The sequence below is a fragment of the Heloderma suspectum genome, chromosome 16, assembly GCF_057233095.1.
Source record: "Heloderma suspectum isolate Gila_16-S chromosome 16, 16-S_ref, whole genome shotgun sequence".
Taxonomy (NCBI): Eukaryota; Metazoa; Chordata; class Lepidosauria; order Squamata; family Helodermatidae; genus Heloderma; species Heloderma suspectum.
Window position 1 is genome coordinate 4,965,650 of NC_139473.1, and position 13,783 is coordinate 4,979,432.

Here is a 13,783-nt window from a genome sequence, read left to right on the forward strand (position 1 = left end):
AGGACTCACCTAATGCCAGGAAGAGCCAACCCAAAGACTCTTAATATCCCTTGCTAGTCGTGCTTCATTAGCGTGCGTATTACCGAGCTCCGAAGCAACTGTGTGGGTAGACTGCACAATTGCTGTCGCTAAGAGAGGGTTCGTGTTGATGGCATTTAAGTTAAAGGGCTAGAACTTTACTCTTGACAGGATATTATTTGGCGGGTATTGTTGGCATTTTATTTTTAACCCTATGTTTAAGTAACTTACATAAACACAAAATGCTAAAAATTGAAATAGCCAGAAGATTTAGCCATGTGCACTTAGATTATAAGTCTCTTACATAATGGCACTCTAAATTTACAGTTTCAAAAAGGTGCTTGTTGGCGTAAGACTGATGATCTGGGCGGTGCTGAGGAAAGTGGCTTTATAAAGGGACTGAGGAGGGTTGTAGGTCAGTGGCAGAGCAGCTGCTTTGCAGGCAGGTCCCAGTTCAATCCCCAGGCATTTCCAAGTAGGGCTGGGAAGGAACCCTGCCTGGAACCTCGGAGAGCCGCTGTTGCCAGTCAGTGTAAACCAGCCTTCCCCAATTTGGTGCCCTCCAGATGTTTTGGTCTGCAGCTCCCATCATCCCCAGCCAGCATGGCTAATGGTCAGGAATTCTGGGAGTTGTACTCCAAAACATCTGGAGGGCATCAGGTGGGGAAGGCTGGTGTAGACAATACTAAGCTAGGCAGACCCATGGTCTGATTTGGTGCAAGTCTGCTTCCTAAGTGCTTATGTTCTTAATGGATGCAAATGTCAGGCTGTTGTTACCCAAGAAGATGCAAGACAGTTTGAAACTTTGGGGCTGGGCTGGGCTGGGCTGAGAGCTCTGGACCTCTCACCAGAGAACCATGCTATCTTCTCATAACACCAGTTTTATCCTCCGTAATATTCTTACTGGGGAAAAGCAGGTATTTCTTTAGGCTGCAAGATTCTGTTATGCACTATTCTAAATAAGGCTGCCCTTTAAAACTTCTAGAGAGCACAGTTGCTCTCAATTGGTACCCTGGGGCAGGGGGTAATCTTTTCAGTAGATATAAACCTGCCCCTAAGCAGATTAGAACACCTGGTAGATACCAGGTTTGGGGGAGATTATCCCAGGAGTAAGAGCCACAATCAATGTGATGTATGTACAAACCTTGATAAAAGTAGTGCCCACCCTTTGGAAAACTCTCCCCTGTGCAGTTTGAGGGGCAGAAAATGGGGCATCTTTCAAACGCCTTCTGAAAACTCATTTGTTCAGCCAGGCTTTCCCCAGCTTGTAATTTAATTGACCATGCTGCTCCATCTTACTGCTTCGCATATTGCTCTTATTTTAATTGGAATTGTTTTTAATACTGTATTTTAAATGTGATTTTAATATTTATATGTAAACCGCTTAGGGATTTTATTATATTTAGTGGTATATAAATATCACAAGGGGCTGCGGTGGCTTAGTGGTTAAGATGCTGAACTGCAGACTGGAAGGTCGGCAGGACAGCAGTTCGAGACCCGAGTGCTGTGTGACGGAGTGAGCTCCCGTCTTCAGTCCCAGCTTCTGCCAACCTAGCAGTTCGAAAGCAAGAAATTGCAAGTAGATAAATAGGTACCGCTTCGGCAGGAAAGGTAGGAGCGTTCCGTGCACCTCGGTGTTTAGTCATGCCGGCCACATGACCACGGAAGCGTCTTCGGACAGCGCTGGCTCTTCGGCTTAGAAATGGAGATAAGCACCACACCCTAGAGTCAGACACGACTGGTTGGGGACACCTTTACCTTTTTTTAAATATCACAAATTTAAAAATAACTGGGTAGATGCCCTGTCACATTTAATGCTTAGGACTGATAGTGATTCTTGAGCTTTCAGAGCCTTTCATACCTATTACTATAGTCTTAATCCCTACAACAACCTTGTAAGGTAGGTCAGTATTAATATCCCGATGTTGCAGCTGGAAGTGTGGAGAGAAGAGTGACTGGCCTAAAGGCTGCCTGGTGAATTTAAGGCAGGGGCAGGTTTTGAATTGGGGGCTTCCTGGTTCAAATCTCCGTCTCTTGGTCACCACACTTAGAAGATGCCAAGCTGAACAAAACAGCCTTTCAAACAAAGCAGAATAGTCTTTAACATCTAGCTATTTGGTTTTTTGTTTGTGTTAAAGGAGAAAAAAAACACTAGCCATATAATTAATTTTCAAAGTTCTTGAGGAACATCAACCTGCTTATTACAGCTAGTGCTGTGCTGCATCATGGCGTTTGCCAGTTATTGTATTAGCTGAAAAATGCATTTTCTGGTTTCGTTTTCTCTTTCAGTAACTGCCCTTCCCTTTTGGCGGCTGCTTTAGCCCGTGCAACAGCAGATGAAGTCCTCCAGAGTGACCTCTCAGCACACTACTTGCCCAAGCATGCAGACAGCCCGGATGGGATCATACGTAAGTGCCTATGTACATGGTGTGTATGTCATCTCAACCCTGCCATCTTCAATGTTACCCAATTCCAGGACACTCCCAATACCCTGCCAAGGTTATCTCTTGCACCTTCTTGGTGAGGTATGCAGAGTTGTCTCCAAGTAGAGGAAGGGTGCTTAAACTCCTCCTTGGACCTCATCCCAGAATATGTCTTGATGAAACCAAGGACCAGAGCTTCTCCATAATGGAATTCAGCCTTTTGGCTGAAAGAGGTTCTGCATTCTTGCTCGAGACAACTGGGTAGCTTTATCAGAGACTTGCAGCTTTGTTATTCTGATGCCTTCTTTTTAAGGGCCAAATACTAAAAAGCAAATGAAACTTTCCCTTCTTGCTTGTTTGTATTTATGAAGCAGCAAAACTTTCCACCCGCCAGCTCAAGGCCACACGTTGTAGTTCATTCGGGGATCTGCTGACAGCCCCCTCGGCAGGCTCTGCCGAGCGCTTCTTATGATGAAAGATGGCATCTCATAAGGCAAGCTGACAGGATGTTTGTTATTCAGCCTGGAAAATATATTGTCATCCTTCCCTCTTATGCTTTGCTCAAAATATCAAAACTAGACTTCTTGCATTATTTCCAACAATGGCTGAGAAAACTACACAGCCTACACTTCCTTGTTTGTAGGCGTTGCTGCCTTTCACATCCTGTGCAGGTGAATGAAGCAGATCTGTCATTGTTCAGGTTGAGCAGCCCTCATTAGTTCCAAATTGAGATCTCGCATAAATATTTGACAGTCTCCAAGGAAATGTTGACATTTTTCAGACTAATCATCTACATGGAATATCTGAGGAAGCTGGAAATTCCTTGCAGCTGCCCTACATGGAATGCCTTTAATCTTGTAATGCGCAGAGCCAAATACACTGACGTAACCATTAGTGGATTGAGAACATGGGTCAATACTCATGACCCTCATATGCCAAACACGAGAAACCAAATGGGCCAGTGGCTAATATATGGGGCTGGGTGGCCTGGGATCCAAATCTTTCAGCTCCTTTGGTGACATAAGGCAACCTGCTGCTTTAGCATCCATTTCCCATTTGTACGCTGGTGGTAAGGGTCCTTCTTTCTGTTTTCAGGATAGGAATGTAGAAGCATTTCTACACTAAATCTGTGGTGATCCCAGAAATGGCTTAAGCTAGCTGCTAATATCAAAAAAGGACTCCAAAGAAGAACAGAAAGTTCTTGTGAGAACTCTCTAAACCTGTCGTCAAGACTGAGCCAGTCATAAATGAGGACTCTTCTAAAAGCTGTGACCTTCCTCCTCTCCTTCTTTGAAGTTTTTAGAACAAACCTGAAGGTTGTACAAGTCTGTCCTAAATTAATGCTGGCATAACCAAGAGGTTTGGTTGTACATGTGAGGTCATAGAACCTCAAGGAATGGGTTATATTTGACTAGCATATTGCACTCATCCATTCCCCTTTTTCTTACAAACAGCTTCATAAGCTGCCTGTAATGCTTGCGCTATTGTGAAACCGAGCTCTGCACAATTATTCCAGCAGTGGCTGGTTAGTTTTGGCTCCTATGCATACAGTGCTAGGCTTGCATCATCTGTTCCTTACCACGTATCTGCTGGATATTTTGCTCTGTCTTGGTTATGCTAGGGTAAGTAATCTGACCTCTGGGAGGCATATGTGGTGTCTGATAGGTGGCCCACAAATTACTAAGTGCTGGGTGCATGCAGTCGTTATTGGATCAGTCTCCTTACTAGAACTAGTGGATCTGGGTGCTTGCCTGTTTCCCTACACTTAACTTGCATATTTATAAATAAATATTGCATAAACACCCTGACAGACAATAAAGCAACATCAGTTTCCTCCAAAAGAAAAGTGTAGGCATTAGCAGTCTCCTCCCTGCCAAAGGCTCCCTCTTGCCAACCAGCTATTTATTGATTGATTATTAAATTTATTAATCGCCCATCTGGCTGGTCACCCAGCCACTCTGGGCGATGTGCAGCATACAATAAAACAGTTTAAAACAATAAAAATCTACAATAAAAACATTTTCTAAAATACCCTAACCCACCCCAAATGCCTGCCTGAACCATGTTTTTAATGCACGATGGAAGCTCATTCATTAAAGAGGGGGCATGGCGGAGTTCCCTAGGGAGGGAGTTCCACAGAGTGGGGGCCACCACTAGCTGTCCTGGCTGATGGGACAGAGAGAAGGCCATCCGAGGCTGATCTTGTTAAGTGGCCTGTCTGGTGCTGCTGGAGGCGCTCCTTAAGATTAGGGATGTACGAAAGTTCCGCTACGGATCTCGGGGAGGCTGAATGCCAGCGCGTTTGGCCCCCCGAAATCGGTAGCGGAACGCCCCCCCCCCCCGCCCCAGGAAGAGATTTACCTTGGGCGGATCTTCCTGGCGGCAGCGGCAGTTGCGGCGGCCGGTCTTCCGACCGGCTGCCGCCGCTGCCATTTCCAGTTTAAAAAAACAAACAAACAAACCGTGATAGTCTATGTAAATGTTTACGTTTAAAAACAACAACAACAACGCGTGTACGCAAATGGCGGCGGCCATGGCCGCCGCCATTTGCGTTCCTTATTTTGGCATGTCTTAGTCTACATAAACATTTACGTAGACTAAGACGGCAAAAATAAGGGGAACGCAAATAGCGTAGACGCGTTTTTTGGGGTTTTTTTAAAGTCAGCCGTGATAGGCTACGTAAACATTTACGTAGCCTATCACGGCTGACTGCAGGGATGCCAACAGCGGCGGCTACAGCTGCCGCCGCTTGCATCCCTGCTAGCCAGCGGCCGGATGTCCGGCTGCTGGCGGAGCTGGCCGGCGGCTCCGTAGAATCGCTGCAGAGCACAGCCGGCCGGCCAGGATTCCGGGGGGGAAAAAGGGAGCGCCTCCCCCTCCGTCCAGAATTCCGGGGGGAAGGACGGAGCGCCTCCCCCCCCACCATCAGCATAATCCCCGAAAGGTAAGTGATTTTCGTACATCCCTACTTAAGATAGGCTGGGCCGGAACCATATAGGGTTTTAAAGGTCAAAACCAACACCTTGAATTTGGCCCGGAAAACAACTGGTAACCAGTGTAACTCCTTCAGCACTGGAGTGATGTGATCTCGCCGGCGGCTGCCTTTAATCAGGTGAGCCGACGCATTCTGTACCAGCTGCAGCTTCCGAACCGTCTTCAAGGGTAACCCCACGTAGAGCGCATTACAGTAGTCTAAACGAGAGGAGACCAGGGCATGTACTACCGATGGGAGCAGATGGTCGGGAAGGAAAGGGCGCAGCCACCGTATCAGATGGAGTTGATACAGCGCTGTCCGGCTCACAGCTGACACCTGAGCCTCCATGGACAGCTGGGAGTCCAAAATGACCCCCAGGCTGCGGACCTGATCTTTCAAGGGTAGCCGTACCCCATTCAACACCAGGTCAACATCCCCCAGCCTCCTCTTGTCTCCCACCAAAAGTACCTCGGTCTTGTCAGGGTTCAGCTTATTCCTCCCCATCCAGCCACTCACCGTCTCCAGACATTTGGACAGGGATTCTACGGCCAACCTTGGTGAAGATTTGAATGAGAGATAGAGCTGCGTGTCATCCGCATATTGATGACACCGCAACCCAAACCTCCCGATGATAGCCCCCAGCGGCTTCACATAGATATTAAATAGCATTGGGGAGAGGATGGAACCCTGTGGCACCCCACAAGTGAGTGGCCACGGGTCCGAAACCGCCTCTCCCAGTGCTACCCTCTGGTACCTGCTGGAGAGGAAGGACCGGAACCACCGCAATACGGTGTCTCCAATGCTCAACCCCTCCAGGCGGTCCAGGTGGATACCGTGGTCAACGGTATCAAAAGCCGCTGAGAGGTTGAGGAGAACAAGGAAGGAGCATTCACCCCTATCCAGAGCCCTCCTCATATCATCTACCAAGGCGACCAAGGCCGTTTCTGTCCCATGCCCAAGCCTGAAGCCCGACTGAAATGGGTCTAGATAATCAGTTTCTTCCAAGTGTGCCTTCAACTGCATCGCCACCACCCGCTCAATCACCTTGCCCAAAAATGGCAGATTTGAGACTGGGTGAAAGTTGTTCAGAACTTGAGGATCCAAGGAGGGCTTCTTTAAGAGCGGTCTTATCACTGCCTCCTTGAGGGCTGTTGGCATCACTCCCTCCTCAAGGGAGGCGTTCACCACCTCCCTGATCCCCTCTCCCAGTCTCTCTCTGCAGCCCATAATGAGCCAAGATGGACAAGGATCAAGTAAGCAGGTGGTCGGCCTTACAGATGAAAGCACCTTGTCCACTTCATCAGGAGGAAGAAGCTGGAACCGATCCCACAAAACCAGTTTGCCACAGGCCGCCTCTTGCTCACTAACTGTATCCACAGCGTGCAGAGTAACACACCTAATCTGATCAATTTTATCTGCAAAGTGCCTTGCCAAGGCCTCACAGGAGGCCTTAGAATGCTCCAGTGGTTCAGGAGCCACAGGGCCGACCAGGCTCCGGACCACTTGGAACAGCCTCCTGGGACAGCACTCTGCAGACGCGATAGAGGCAGCATAATATTCCTTTTTTGCTGCCTTTACCGCCACGTGATAGGCTGAAGATACAGCTCTAGCCCGTGTCTTGATCGTCTTTGGAGCGAGACTTCCGCCACCGGCGCTCTAGCCGTCTCACCTCCTGTTTCAGAGCTCGTAACCGCGGATTGAACCATGGTGCAGTCCGAGCCCTGTTCAGGGGGAGAGGGCGTTTCGGAGCCACCCAATCTAATGCCCCAGTGATTGCGGCATTCCAGCCACCCACCAGGGTCTGGACCGAGTGGCCGTTGGTGTGCCCCAGAGAATCCTCAAGCACGTTCAGGAATCCATTTGGATCCATAAGATGCCTGGGGCAGACCATTTTAATGGGTCCTCCACCCCTGTGGAGGGGTTGTGGAACCGAGAAGTCCAACGTCACCAGATAGTGATCTGACCATGACAAGGGGGTGGTGGATATACCCCCGACTTCCAGATCACTCCCTGCTTCTCCAGAAACAAACACAAGGTCTAGTGCATGACCAGCTACATGGGTGGGCCCAGTTAGAATATGGTGCAGCTCCCAGGAGGCCATGGTCTCCATGAAGTCCCGAGGTGCTCCTGTGAGGATGGCCTCCGAATGTACGTTGAAGTCCCCCAACACCAATAAGTTAGGGGACTGTACATGCACATCAGAGACCACCTCAAGCGCCTCGGCCAGGGAGTCAGTCGTGCAACGGGGTGGACGGTACATGAGCAGAATCCCCAGACTGCCTTTCGGGCCCAACCTCCAGTACATGCACTCAGCAACCTTGGTCTCCCGGAGAGGGGGTCTGATGAAGACCAAGGACTCTCGGTAGATAACAGCCACTCCCCCTCCCCAATCCCTAGCCCTCGGCTGCTGTGCATACCAAAATCCGGCTGGACACATGGCTGCAAGGGTTGGAGCAGCAGCCTCAGCCAGCCAGGTCTCCGTAATACATGCCAGGTCTGCACCCTCATCCAGGATCATGTCATGGATGAGGGAGGTTTTCTGGGTAACAGACCTGGCATTGCAGAGCAGCAAACGAAGGCCAGAAGATGGGGTCACGCCTCCCCCAGCCATCCTTTGGCTCTGGACAGGCCCGGAGCAGGGGACAGATACTACACATCTCTCCCTTGTTCCCCTTACCTGGCATGGCCTGCCCCTAGCGCTCCGCCAGCACCTGCCGCCCAGCCTCGGTATCTTCTGGTATGTTCTATAAACTCAGATTCCTGTCTCTCTTGCTGGCTTCCCCTTCCTTGCCCAATGGTCATTCTCCAAGCCTTGCCCAGACAGGTGGGATGTGTTCAGCACCAGCCTTCAGCCATCACTCCTCATTGAAGAAACACCTCTAGCTATTAACCCTCTCTGGGCTTTGTGGCGGTGTTCCTCATGTGACATAACCGCGGTCTTGCTACAGTGTGTATGTCTGAATTTACACATTCTGAGGAAGTACTCTTCTTCCAGGAGAACTGTACAAATGTACACTTTCCTTTTTATTTTAAAACAATGACCAATAATTAGTGCAACTGTGGTCAGATACAGAAATGACTTTAACAGTTCTTCATCTTTTTCTGTCTTAGCTGTTTCTTATATATTTCCCTTTTTGCAATAGCCATTAAAAGCAAACTTTCCTTCAAGCTGCACAGTGAGTTGGGCCCAACAGCCACAAGTGCTTGGGGGGGGCAGGAAAGGGGGGAAGGGGACACCATGGTCATGTGGCAAAAGTGCACAAGTTTCTTGGGTGTCTGGTGCTCCTTGTTACATGTACAGGCAGATTGTATGACTGGAAAGGGGTAATAGCATTTATTTCTAGTTGCTTCCTCACAGGCACCACACCGATGAAAAAGCACCCATGAATCTTTGGATTTTGGCATTTAAAAGTATGCAAGTCCACCCTTAGAAATGGGTCACAATTTCCCTCTTTTCCCTCCCCTAGTTTGCAGCAATTGCCAGCTACAAAACGGTTAGGCTGGGCCTCCAACTATAAGTGATGCAATTAAGCAACACTTCCAGCCCTTACGGTTCCCAGGCAGGAGGGGGAAGATGAAATGGTGCACGACAGAGGCAGGATGACAGCTGACTCAGCCCTGGCTCGGCACTGCAGTATTAACGATTGATGAGTAATTTACAGCTGTATGGGGGTGGATAGGCTGTTGAGGGCTCCTTAAAAAAATATCTGAAGCAGTAATTATTGATGATGCCGGCAGTGTGTCTGCTATCCACAGGGGGGCTGCATTTAAAGTATCAGCACAGCAAATGGGCACCTTCCATCAGTTTTTCCACTGGTTGCTCAGCTTCCCTACCTCTCTTCCCCCACCTCCACTTCAGAAGAAAAGTATTTTCTTGCTTCAGCTTTGCACATTTCACAAAATACTTCCAAAGTTCTGGAGGGAATGCTTATGCTAAATGCTGGGCTTCAGTTTTGCAATTGGTAATTGCTTAGTTTAGAGATGAGGGAAGTCAACACGCTATCCCTTGGAGGATCTCTGATGTCAGAATACTCACCACGAAGGGATAGACACAGCTCAGCGGCAGAGCCCCTGCTTTGCATGCAGAAGGCCCCAGGGTCAATCCCCGGCATCTCCAGGTAGAGCTGGAAAAACCCCTGCCTGAAACCCCGGAGAGCCATTGCTGCCAGTCCGTGCTGCCAGTGCCGGGCTAGGTGGACCAGGGTCTGACTCAGGCGAAGGCTGCTCCCTATATTTCTGTGATACCACCTGTTGCCAGGAAGCCATTTTGAGTTGGTGCCAGAACGTGAGGAGAAAATCAGCAACTGGCTCCTCAGCGGTGACCACATTAGAAATGTATCATGCTGGAGAGCTGCCAAGAAAGTGCAATATTCTCTCTGTGCTTGGGGAATATATTTTGCTTCAGGATGGGCACGTGTCAGGAGGCTGTTTTTGGTCAAGTTCTGCCTTGGTATCTGAGACCCAGAGGTATCCAAGAGACTTACTGCTAATCCTACACATCCAAAATTATGTAGCAGCTACTTGAGATTTGAAAAATAAACAGTAGAGCTCCCTACCTTGCGGTTACTGATCAGGGCCAGCCCCCTTGTATTTTCATTAGACAAATCGGAGTGGCTTGAAGTAGACTTGAATCAAAAGGTGAGGGCTGAGAACCTAACGTTCTAACCAGTCACAAGATGTTCATTAGGCCAGCCTTGTATGTAAGAACTCACCTGGCTTCCATTGGCGACAAAGAATTCTATGCAGCTGGGCAAGGCTGCATTGGCTGGCGTGCACACACACACACTGGTTCAGGTCTTGCTCTAATCAAGAGACCAGAAGGACAAGCACTCTTGCCTCCTTACATCTTGTGGATAAATTATGCCTTGTGCCTAGCAATCAAGTTACTTTATAAACGCACAATTAAAGTTACACTACATAAGTGCTACCATGAACCTCCATCTAGTTTTGTGAAGGGTTCTCTCACATGATGTGCATAGCATGGCTAGATAATAAAGGTTAGGATTTGTAGTTTAATTTGCTGCAAACTCCTAACATTGTGTGTACACAGTTGAGAATTGCAATAAAACAAATAGAAAAAAGACCCTGTCAGAAGAATCTCATCAAAACAATTTTGTTTCCTATTTCAATGGAGACCGCATCTTTATTCATAGCAACGTTTGTTTATACTTGTTTGTCTCTTACAGAGGTAGAGACAGAAAAGTTGGCCCGCACAGTGTTCAGCAAACTCCACGAGATCTGCAGCAGCTGGATGAAAGACTTTCCCCTCCAGCAAAAGCCCCACCGTTACTATGAAACATCCATTCATGCCATTAAGAACATGCGCCGCAAGATGGAAGACAAACATGTCTGCATTCCAGACTTCAACACACTCTTCAACCTTGAGGTAAAAGGGAAGGAGAACCAACAGGAGGCAGCTAGGACACAGTAATCAAATGTCTGATGAGACAAGAGCCCAGGGAGCCTGGTATTGCAGGAGGGAGAATGCAGCTCTTGCTGTACCTCCTGATAAGCCTAGTAAGATGGATGGGGCTGGTAAGAGTAGCTGGATGAAGAAACTTCATCAAACCAACAGCCCTGTGGCAGTCACTTGTCTAATTGCTATGTCTGCGTCCCCAGTCCTGGAGGGGTCTGCTTCTTGAAGGACTGTCAAGCACCTTGTTCTTTATCAAGTCTAACCTCTGCCCCCTGTATTAAAATGCCCACTAAATGTCTGACATGCACTGTCAGAGTTGCTCGCCGCCAGGCTTTTTATCAAGTCAATGTGCTTCTCTTGGCAGGATCAAGAGGAGCAGGCCTATTTTGCAGTATTCGATGGCCATGGAGGAGTGGACGCCGCCATCTATGCTTCCATCCACCTCCACGTGAACCTGGTGCGCCAAGAGATGTTCCAGCGTGACCCAGCAGAAGCACTATGCAAAGCCTTCCGAGTGACAGATGAACGCTTTGTGCAGAAGGCAGCCAGAGAGGTGAATGAGCATCATTAATTGAAAGAGACAGGGTTATGATTTGAGAAAGATCTGCTCAATTATTGGAGAGAATCTAAATGGGGGGAGGAGGAAAAATAAGTTGTACTGATGGATTCAAGCAAGGAAGGAAGTGATCTTCCAAACAACATTGTATTTTTCTCTCAGAGTGGGTCGAACTTGGATGCAAAAAAGTCCTCTGAGAATTGTATCTACAGGGGCGGGGTGTGTGCTATTCTATGTTCTCTGCAGAGTTAACTAAAGGTACTAATGAGTGTTCTTTGCATTGACAAGGGAGAGCACGGTCACCCTTATGCTAGCACAGGAGTGGTCATAGGACTCAAGCTCTATCTGCCCTACTCTGAGCAATGCAAGAGCTTGATTTGTGCTCCAGCAGAAGTTAAGGTCACCTGAGGAGATGGCGCACCATCAGGCCTCTCCTGTTTCAGATGCTTCCTTTGGTTGAAAAGTGGAATTGGGGGAAAAAAGTGTTTTAGGAAGCAGCCACTGCTTTTAGGACCTGCCCAGTGATGGAACTCTCCCAGCACTCAGATGTCTTTATTTCATTTCTATGCTGCCCAATAGGCAAGGATCTCTGGGCAGTTCACAACAATTCATAAAAATAAGTACAGAAAATACAACATTAGACCACGTGTTATTATGTTTATAAACACTTTTTAAGATGCAAAATTTAAAACAATTAAATGGAAAATATGGTCTTGTCTGGTATATTCAGGAGTTCCACTTGGATCTAAACATTGCATCAGGGCAACTTGGTAAAATCTGCCTTTATTATTCACACTGGCTTGAAGGATAGATCTGGCAGCAGTCAGTTAACCACAAAAAGCAGCAATTGCGTTTCACTCCATCATTCCAACCGATCTGTTTAGTTGAGATTCTCCCATAGTGCGGCAGCTGAGGTGTGTTTGAAACACCCCAAACAGTTGTTCAGCTTCTTCCAGCCTGTGTCAAGCTAGGCCTCTGTTTTCTCCCTAGAGCTTGCGGTGTGGGACCACGGGCGTCGTGACATTCATCCGAGGGAACGTGTTATATGTGGCATGGCTGGGAGACTCCCAGGTGATGCTGGTGAGAAGGGGTCAAGCTGTGGAACTGATGAAGCCTCATAAACCAGATCGAGAGGTGAGACCGGTTTGGGGGTTGCAGAGTGCCACATGGAAAACAGTGTTGTGGGCTCTGCACAGTTGTCTCTGCACTTCTGGTTTGGGCTCTGTCAGTCAGACCCCCTAAATGTCCAAGTACATACTAGTTAATGATTTGGGCTAACCTATTTTTTATGCTTTCAGAGAGAAGCAGGCCAAAACTGCTACAGAAATTAGAGAGAGAGAGAGAGAGTGTGCGTGCGTGCGCGAGCGCGTGCATGCGTAAAAAAATCTTTAGGAAAATCCCCGGCAGCAAAGACTTTGATCAGCTTGTGTGTTGCGTTCTGGTTTAGGATGAGAAGAAACGCATTGAGGCCCTTGGAGGCTGTGTGGTCTGGTTTGGGGCATGGAGAGTCAACGGGAGTCTGTCTGTCTCCAGAGCCATTGGTAGGAAACTTAATTTTTAAAATTTTCCCTTCCATGTCCCTTCTTCTGTATTAGTCCTCTGAGTTTCAGTGATCATACTCTAAATAGGCTGTGATGACCCAGGCAAGAGATCCTGTGCTGTGGTAGTGAACAAGGCAAATCCAACATTAGAAAGGGATTGAAAACAAAACAGCAGGCACTATGTGTCACTATAAAAATCCGTTGTGCTGTCAGATGGAGACTCTGAACAGTTCTGGTCACCTCATCTCACAAGAGGATATTATAGGAAGTACAGAAAAGTGCACCTAAAACAAAGAGATTCAAATAGGGTGGGTTCATGATCAGAAACGTGATATGGTTATAAAACAATAAGGAAGTGCACAGAGGACGTTTTATCGGTGTCTGTTAGCCATATTAGTTCACATGGGAGCTACCACAGGAAGTATAATTCCACATACCAGATATGGGGACAGGGAAAGTCCCCATTCTAGCTGCAACGTTAGAATTTCTTTCCAAAATCAAGACCAGTAACATCTCCATCTTGAAGGCTGAGTGTTTGTTGGACTGAAAGGTAGCCAGGACTTGTCCAGATGACTCTATCACGTATTCATGTCACTGGTAGTCTTGACGGGCAAGGCACTCTGCAGTGGGCATGGCTGGGTGTTTCCAGTGAGCAGGGGGAGGGCCAAAGTAAACATTACTTTCCTCAGGACATTTTCCATAGGCCTGGTTTATGTGCTACAGCACCAACCCAGGACGTGGGAGGCTGTTGCCCAGGAGAGCCTCAGTCATGTGATTCCCATGGGAGCAGAGTATACCATGAGGATAGCAGTCTGCACTCACAGTGAAACTGGGATTTTAGTTTACAGATGGCAA

At 47.9% G+C, this 13,783-nt stretch overlaps 1 protein-coding gene across 1 annotated transcript in view; it reads left to right on the plus strand.

The window, feature by feature from the left end:
* The window catches only part of PPM1E (protein phosphatase, Mg2+/Mn2+ dependent 1E), a 101,713-nt gene that overhangs the window by 83,523 nt on the left and 4,407 nt on the right, over positions 1-13,783 (plus strand). The window contains exons 3-7 of the mRNA XM_084823366.1: positions 2,308-2,426; positions 10,602-10,801; positions 11,196-11,384; positions 12,378-12,521; positions 12,835-12,928. Of these exons, the coding sequence (XP_084679492.1) occupies positions 2,308-2,426; positions 10,602-10,801; positions 11,196-11,384; positions 12,378-12,521; positions 12,835-12,928 (746 nt within the window). The remainder of the gene's footprint in view (positions 1-2,307; positions 2,427-10,601; positions 10,802-11,195; positions 11,385-12,377; positions 12,522-12,834; positions 12,929-13,783) is intronic.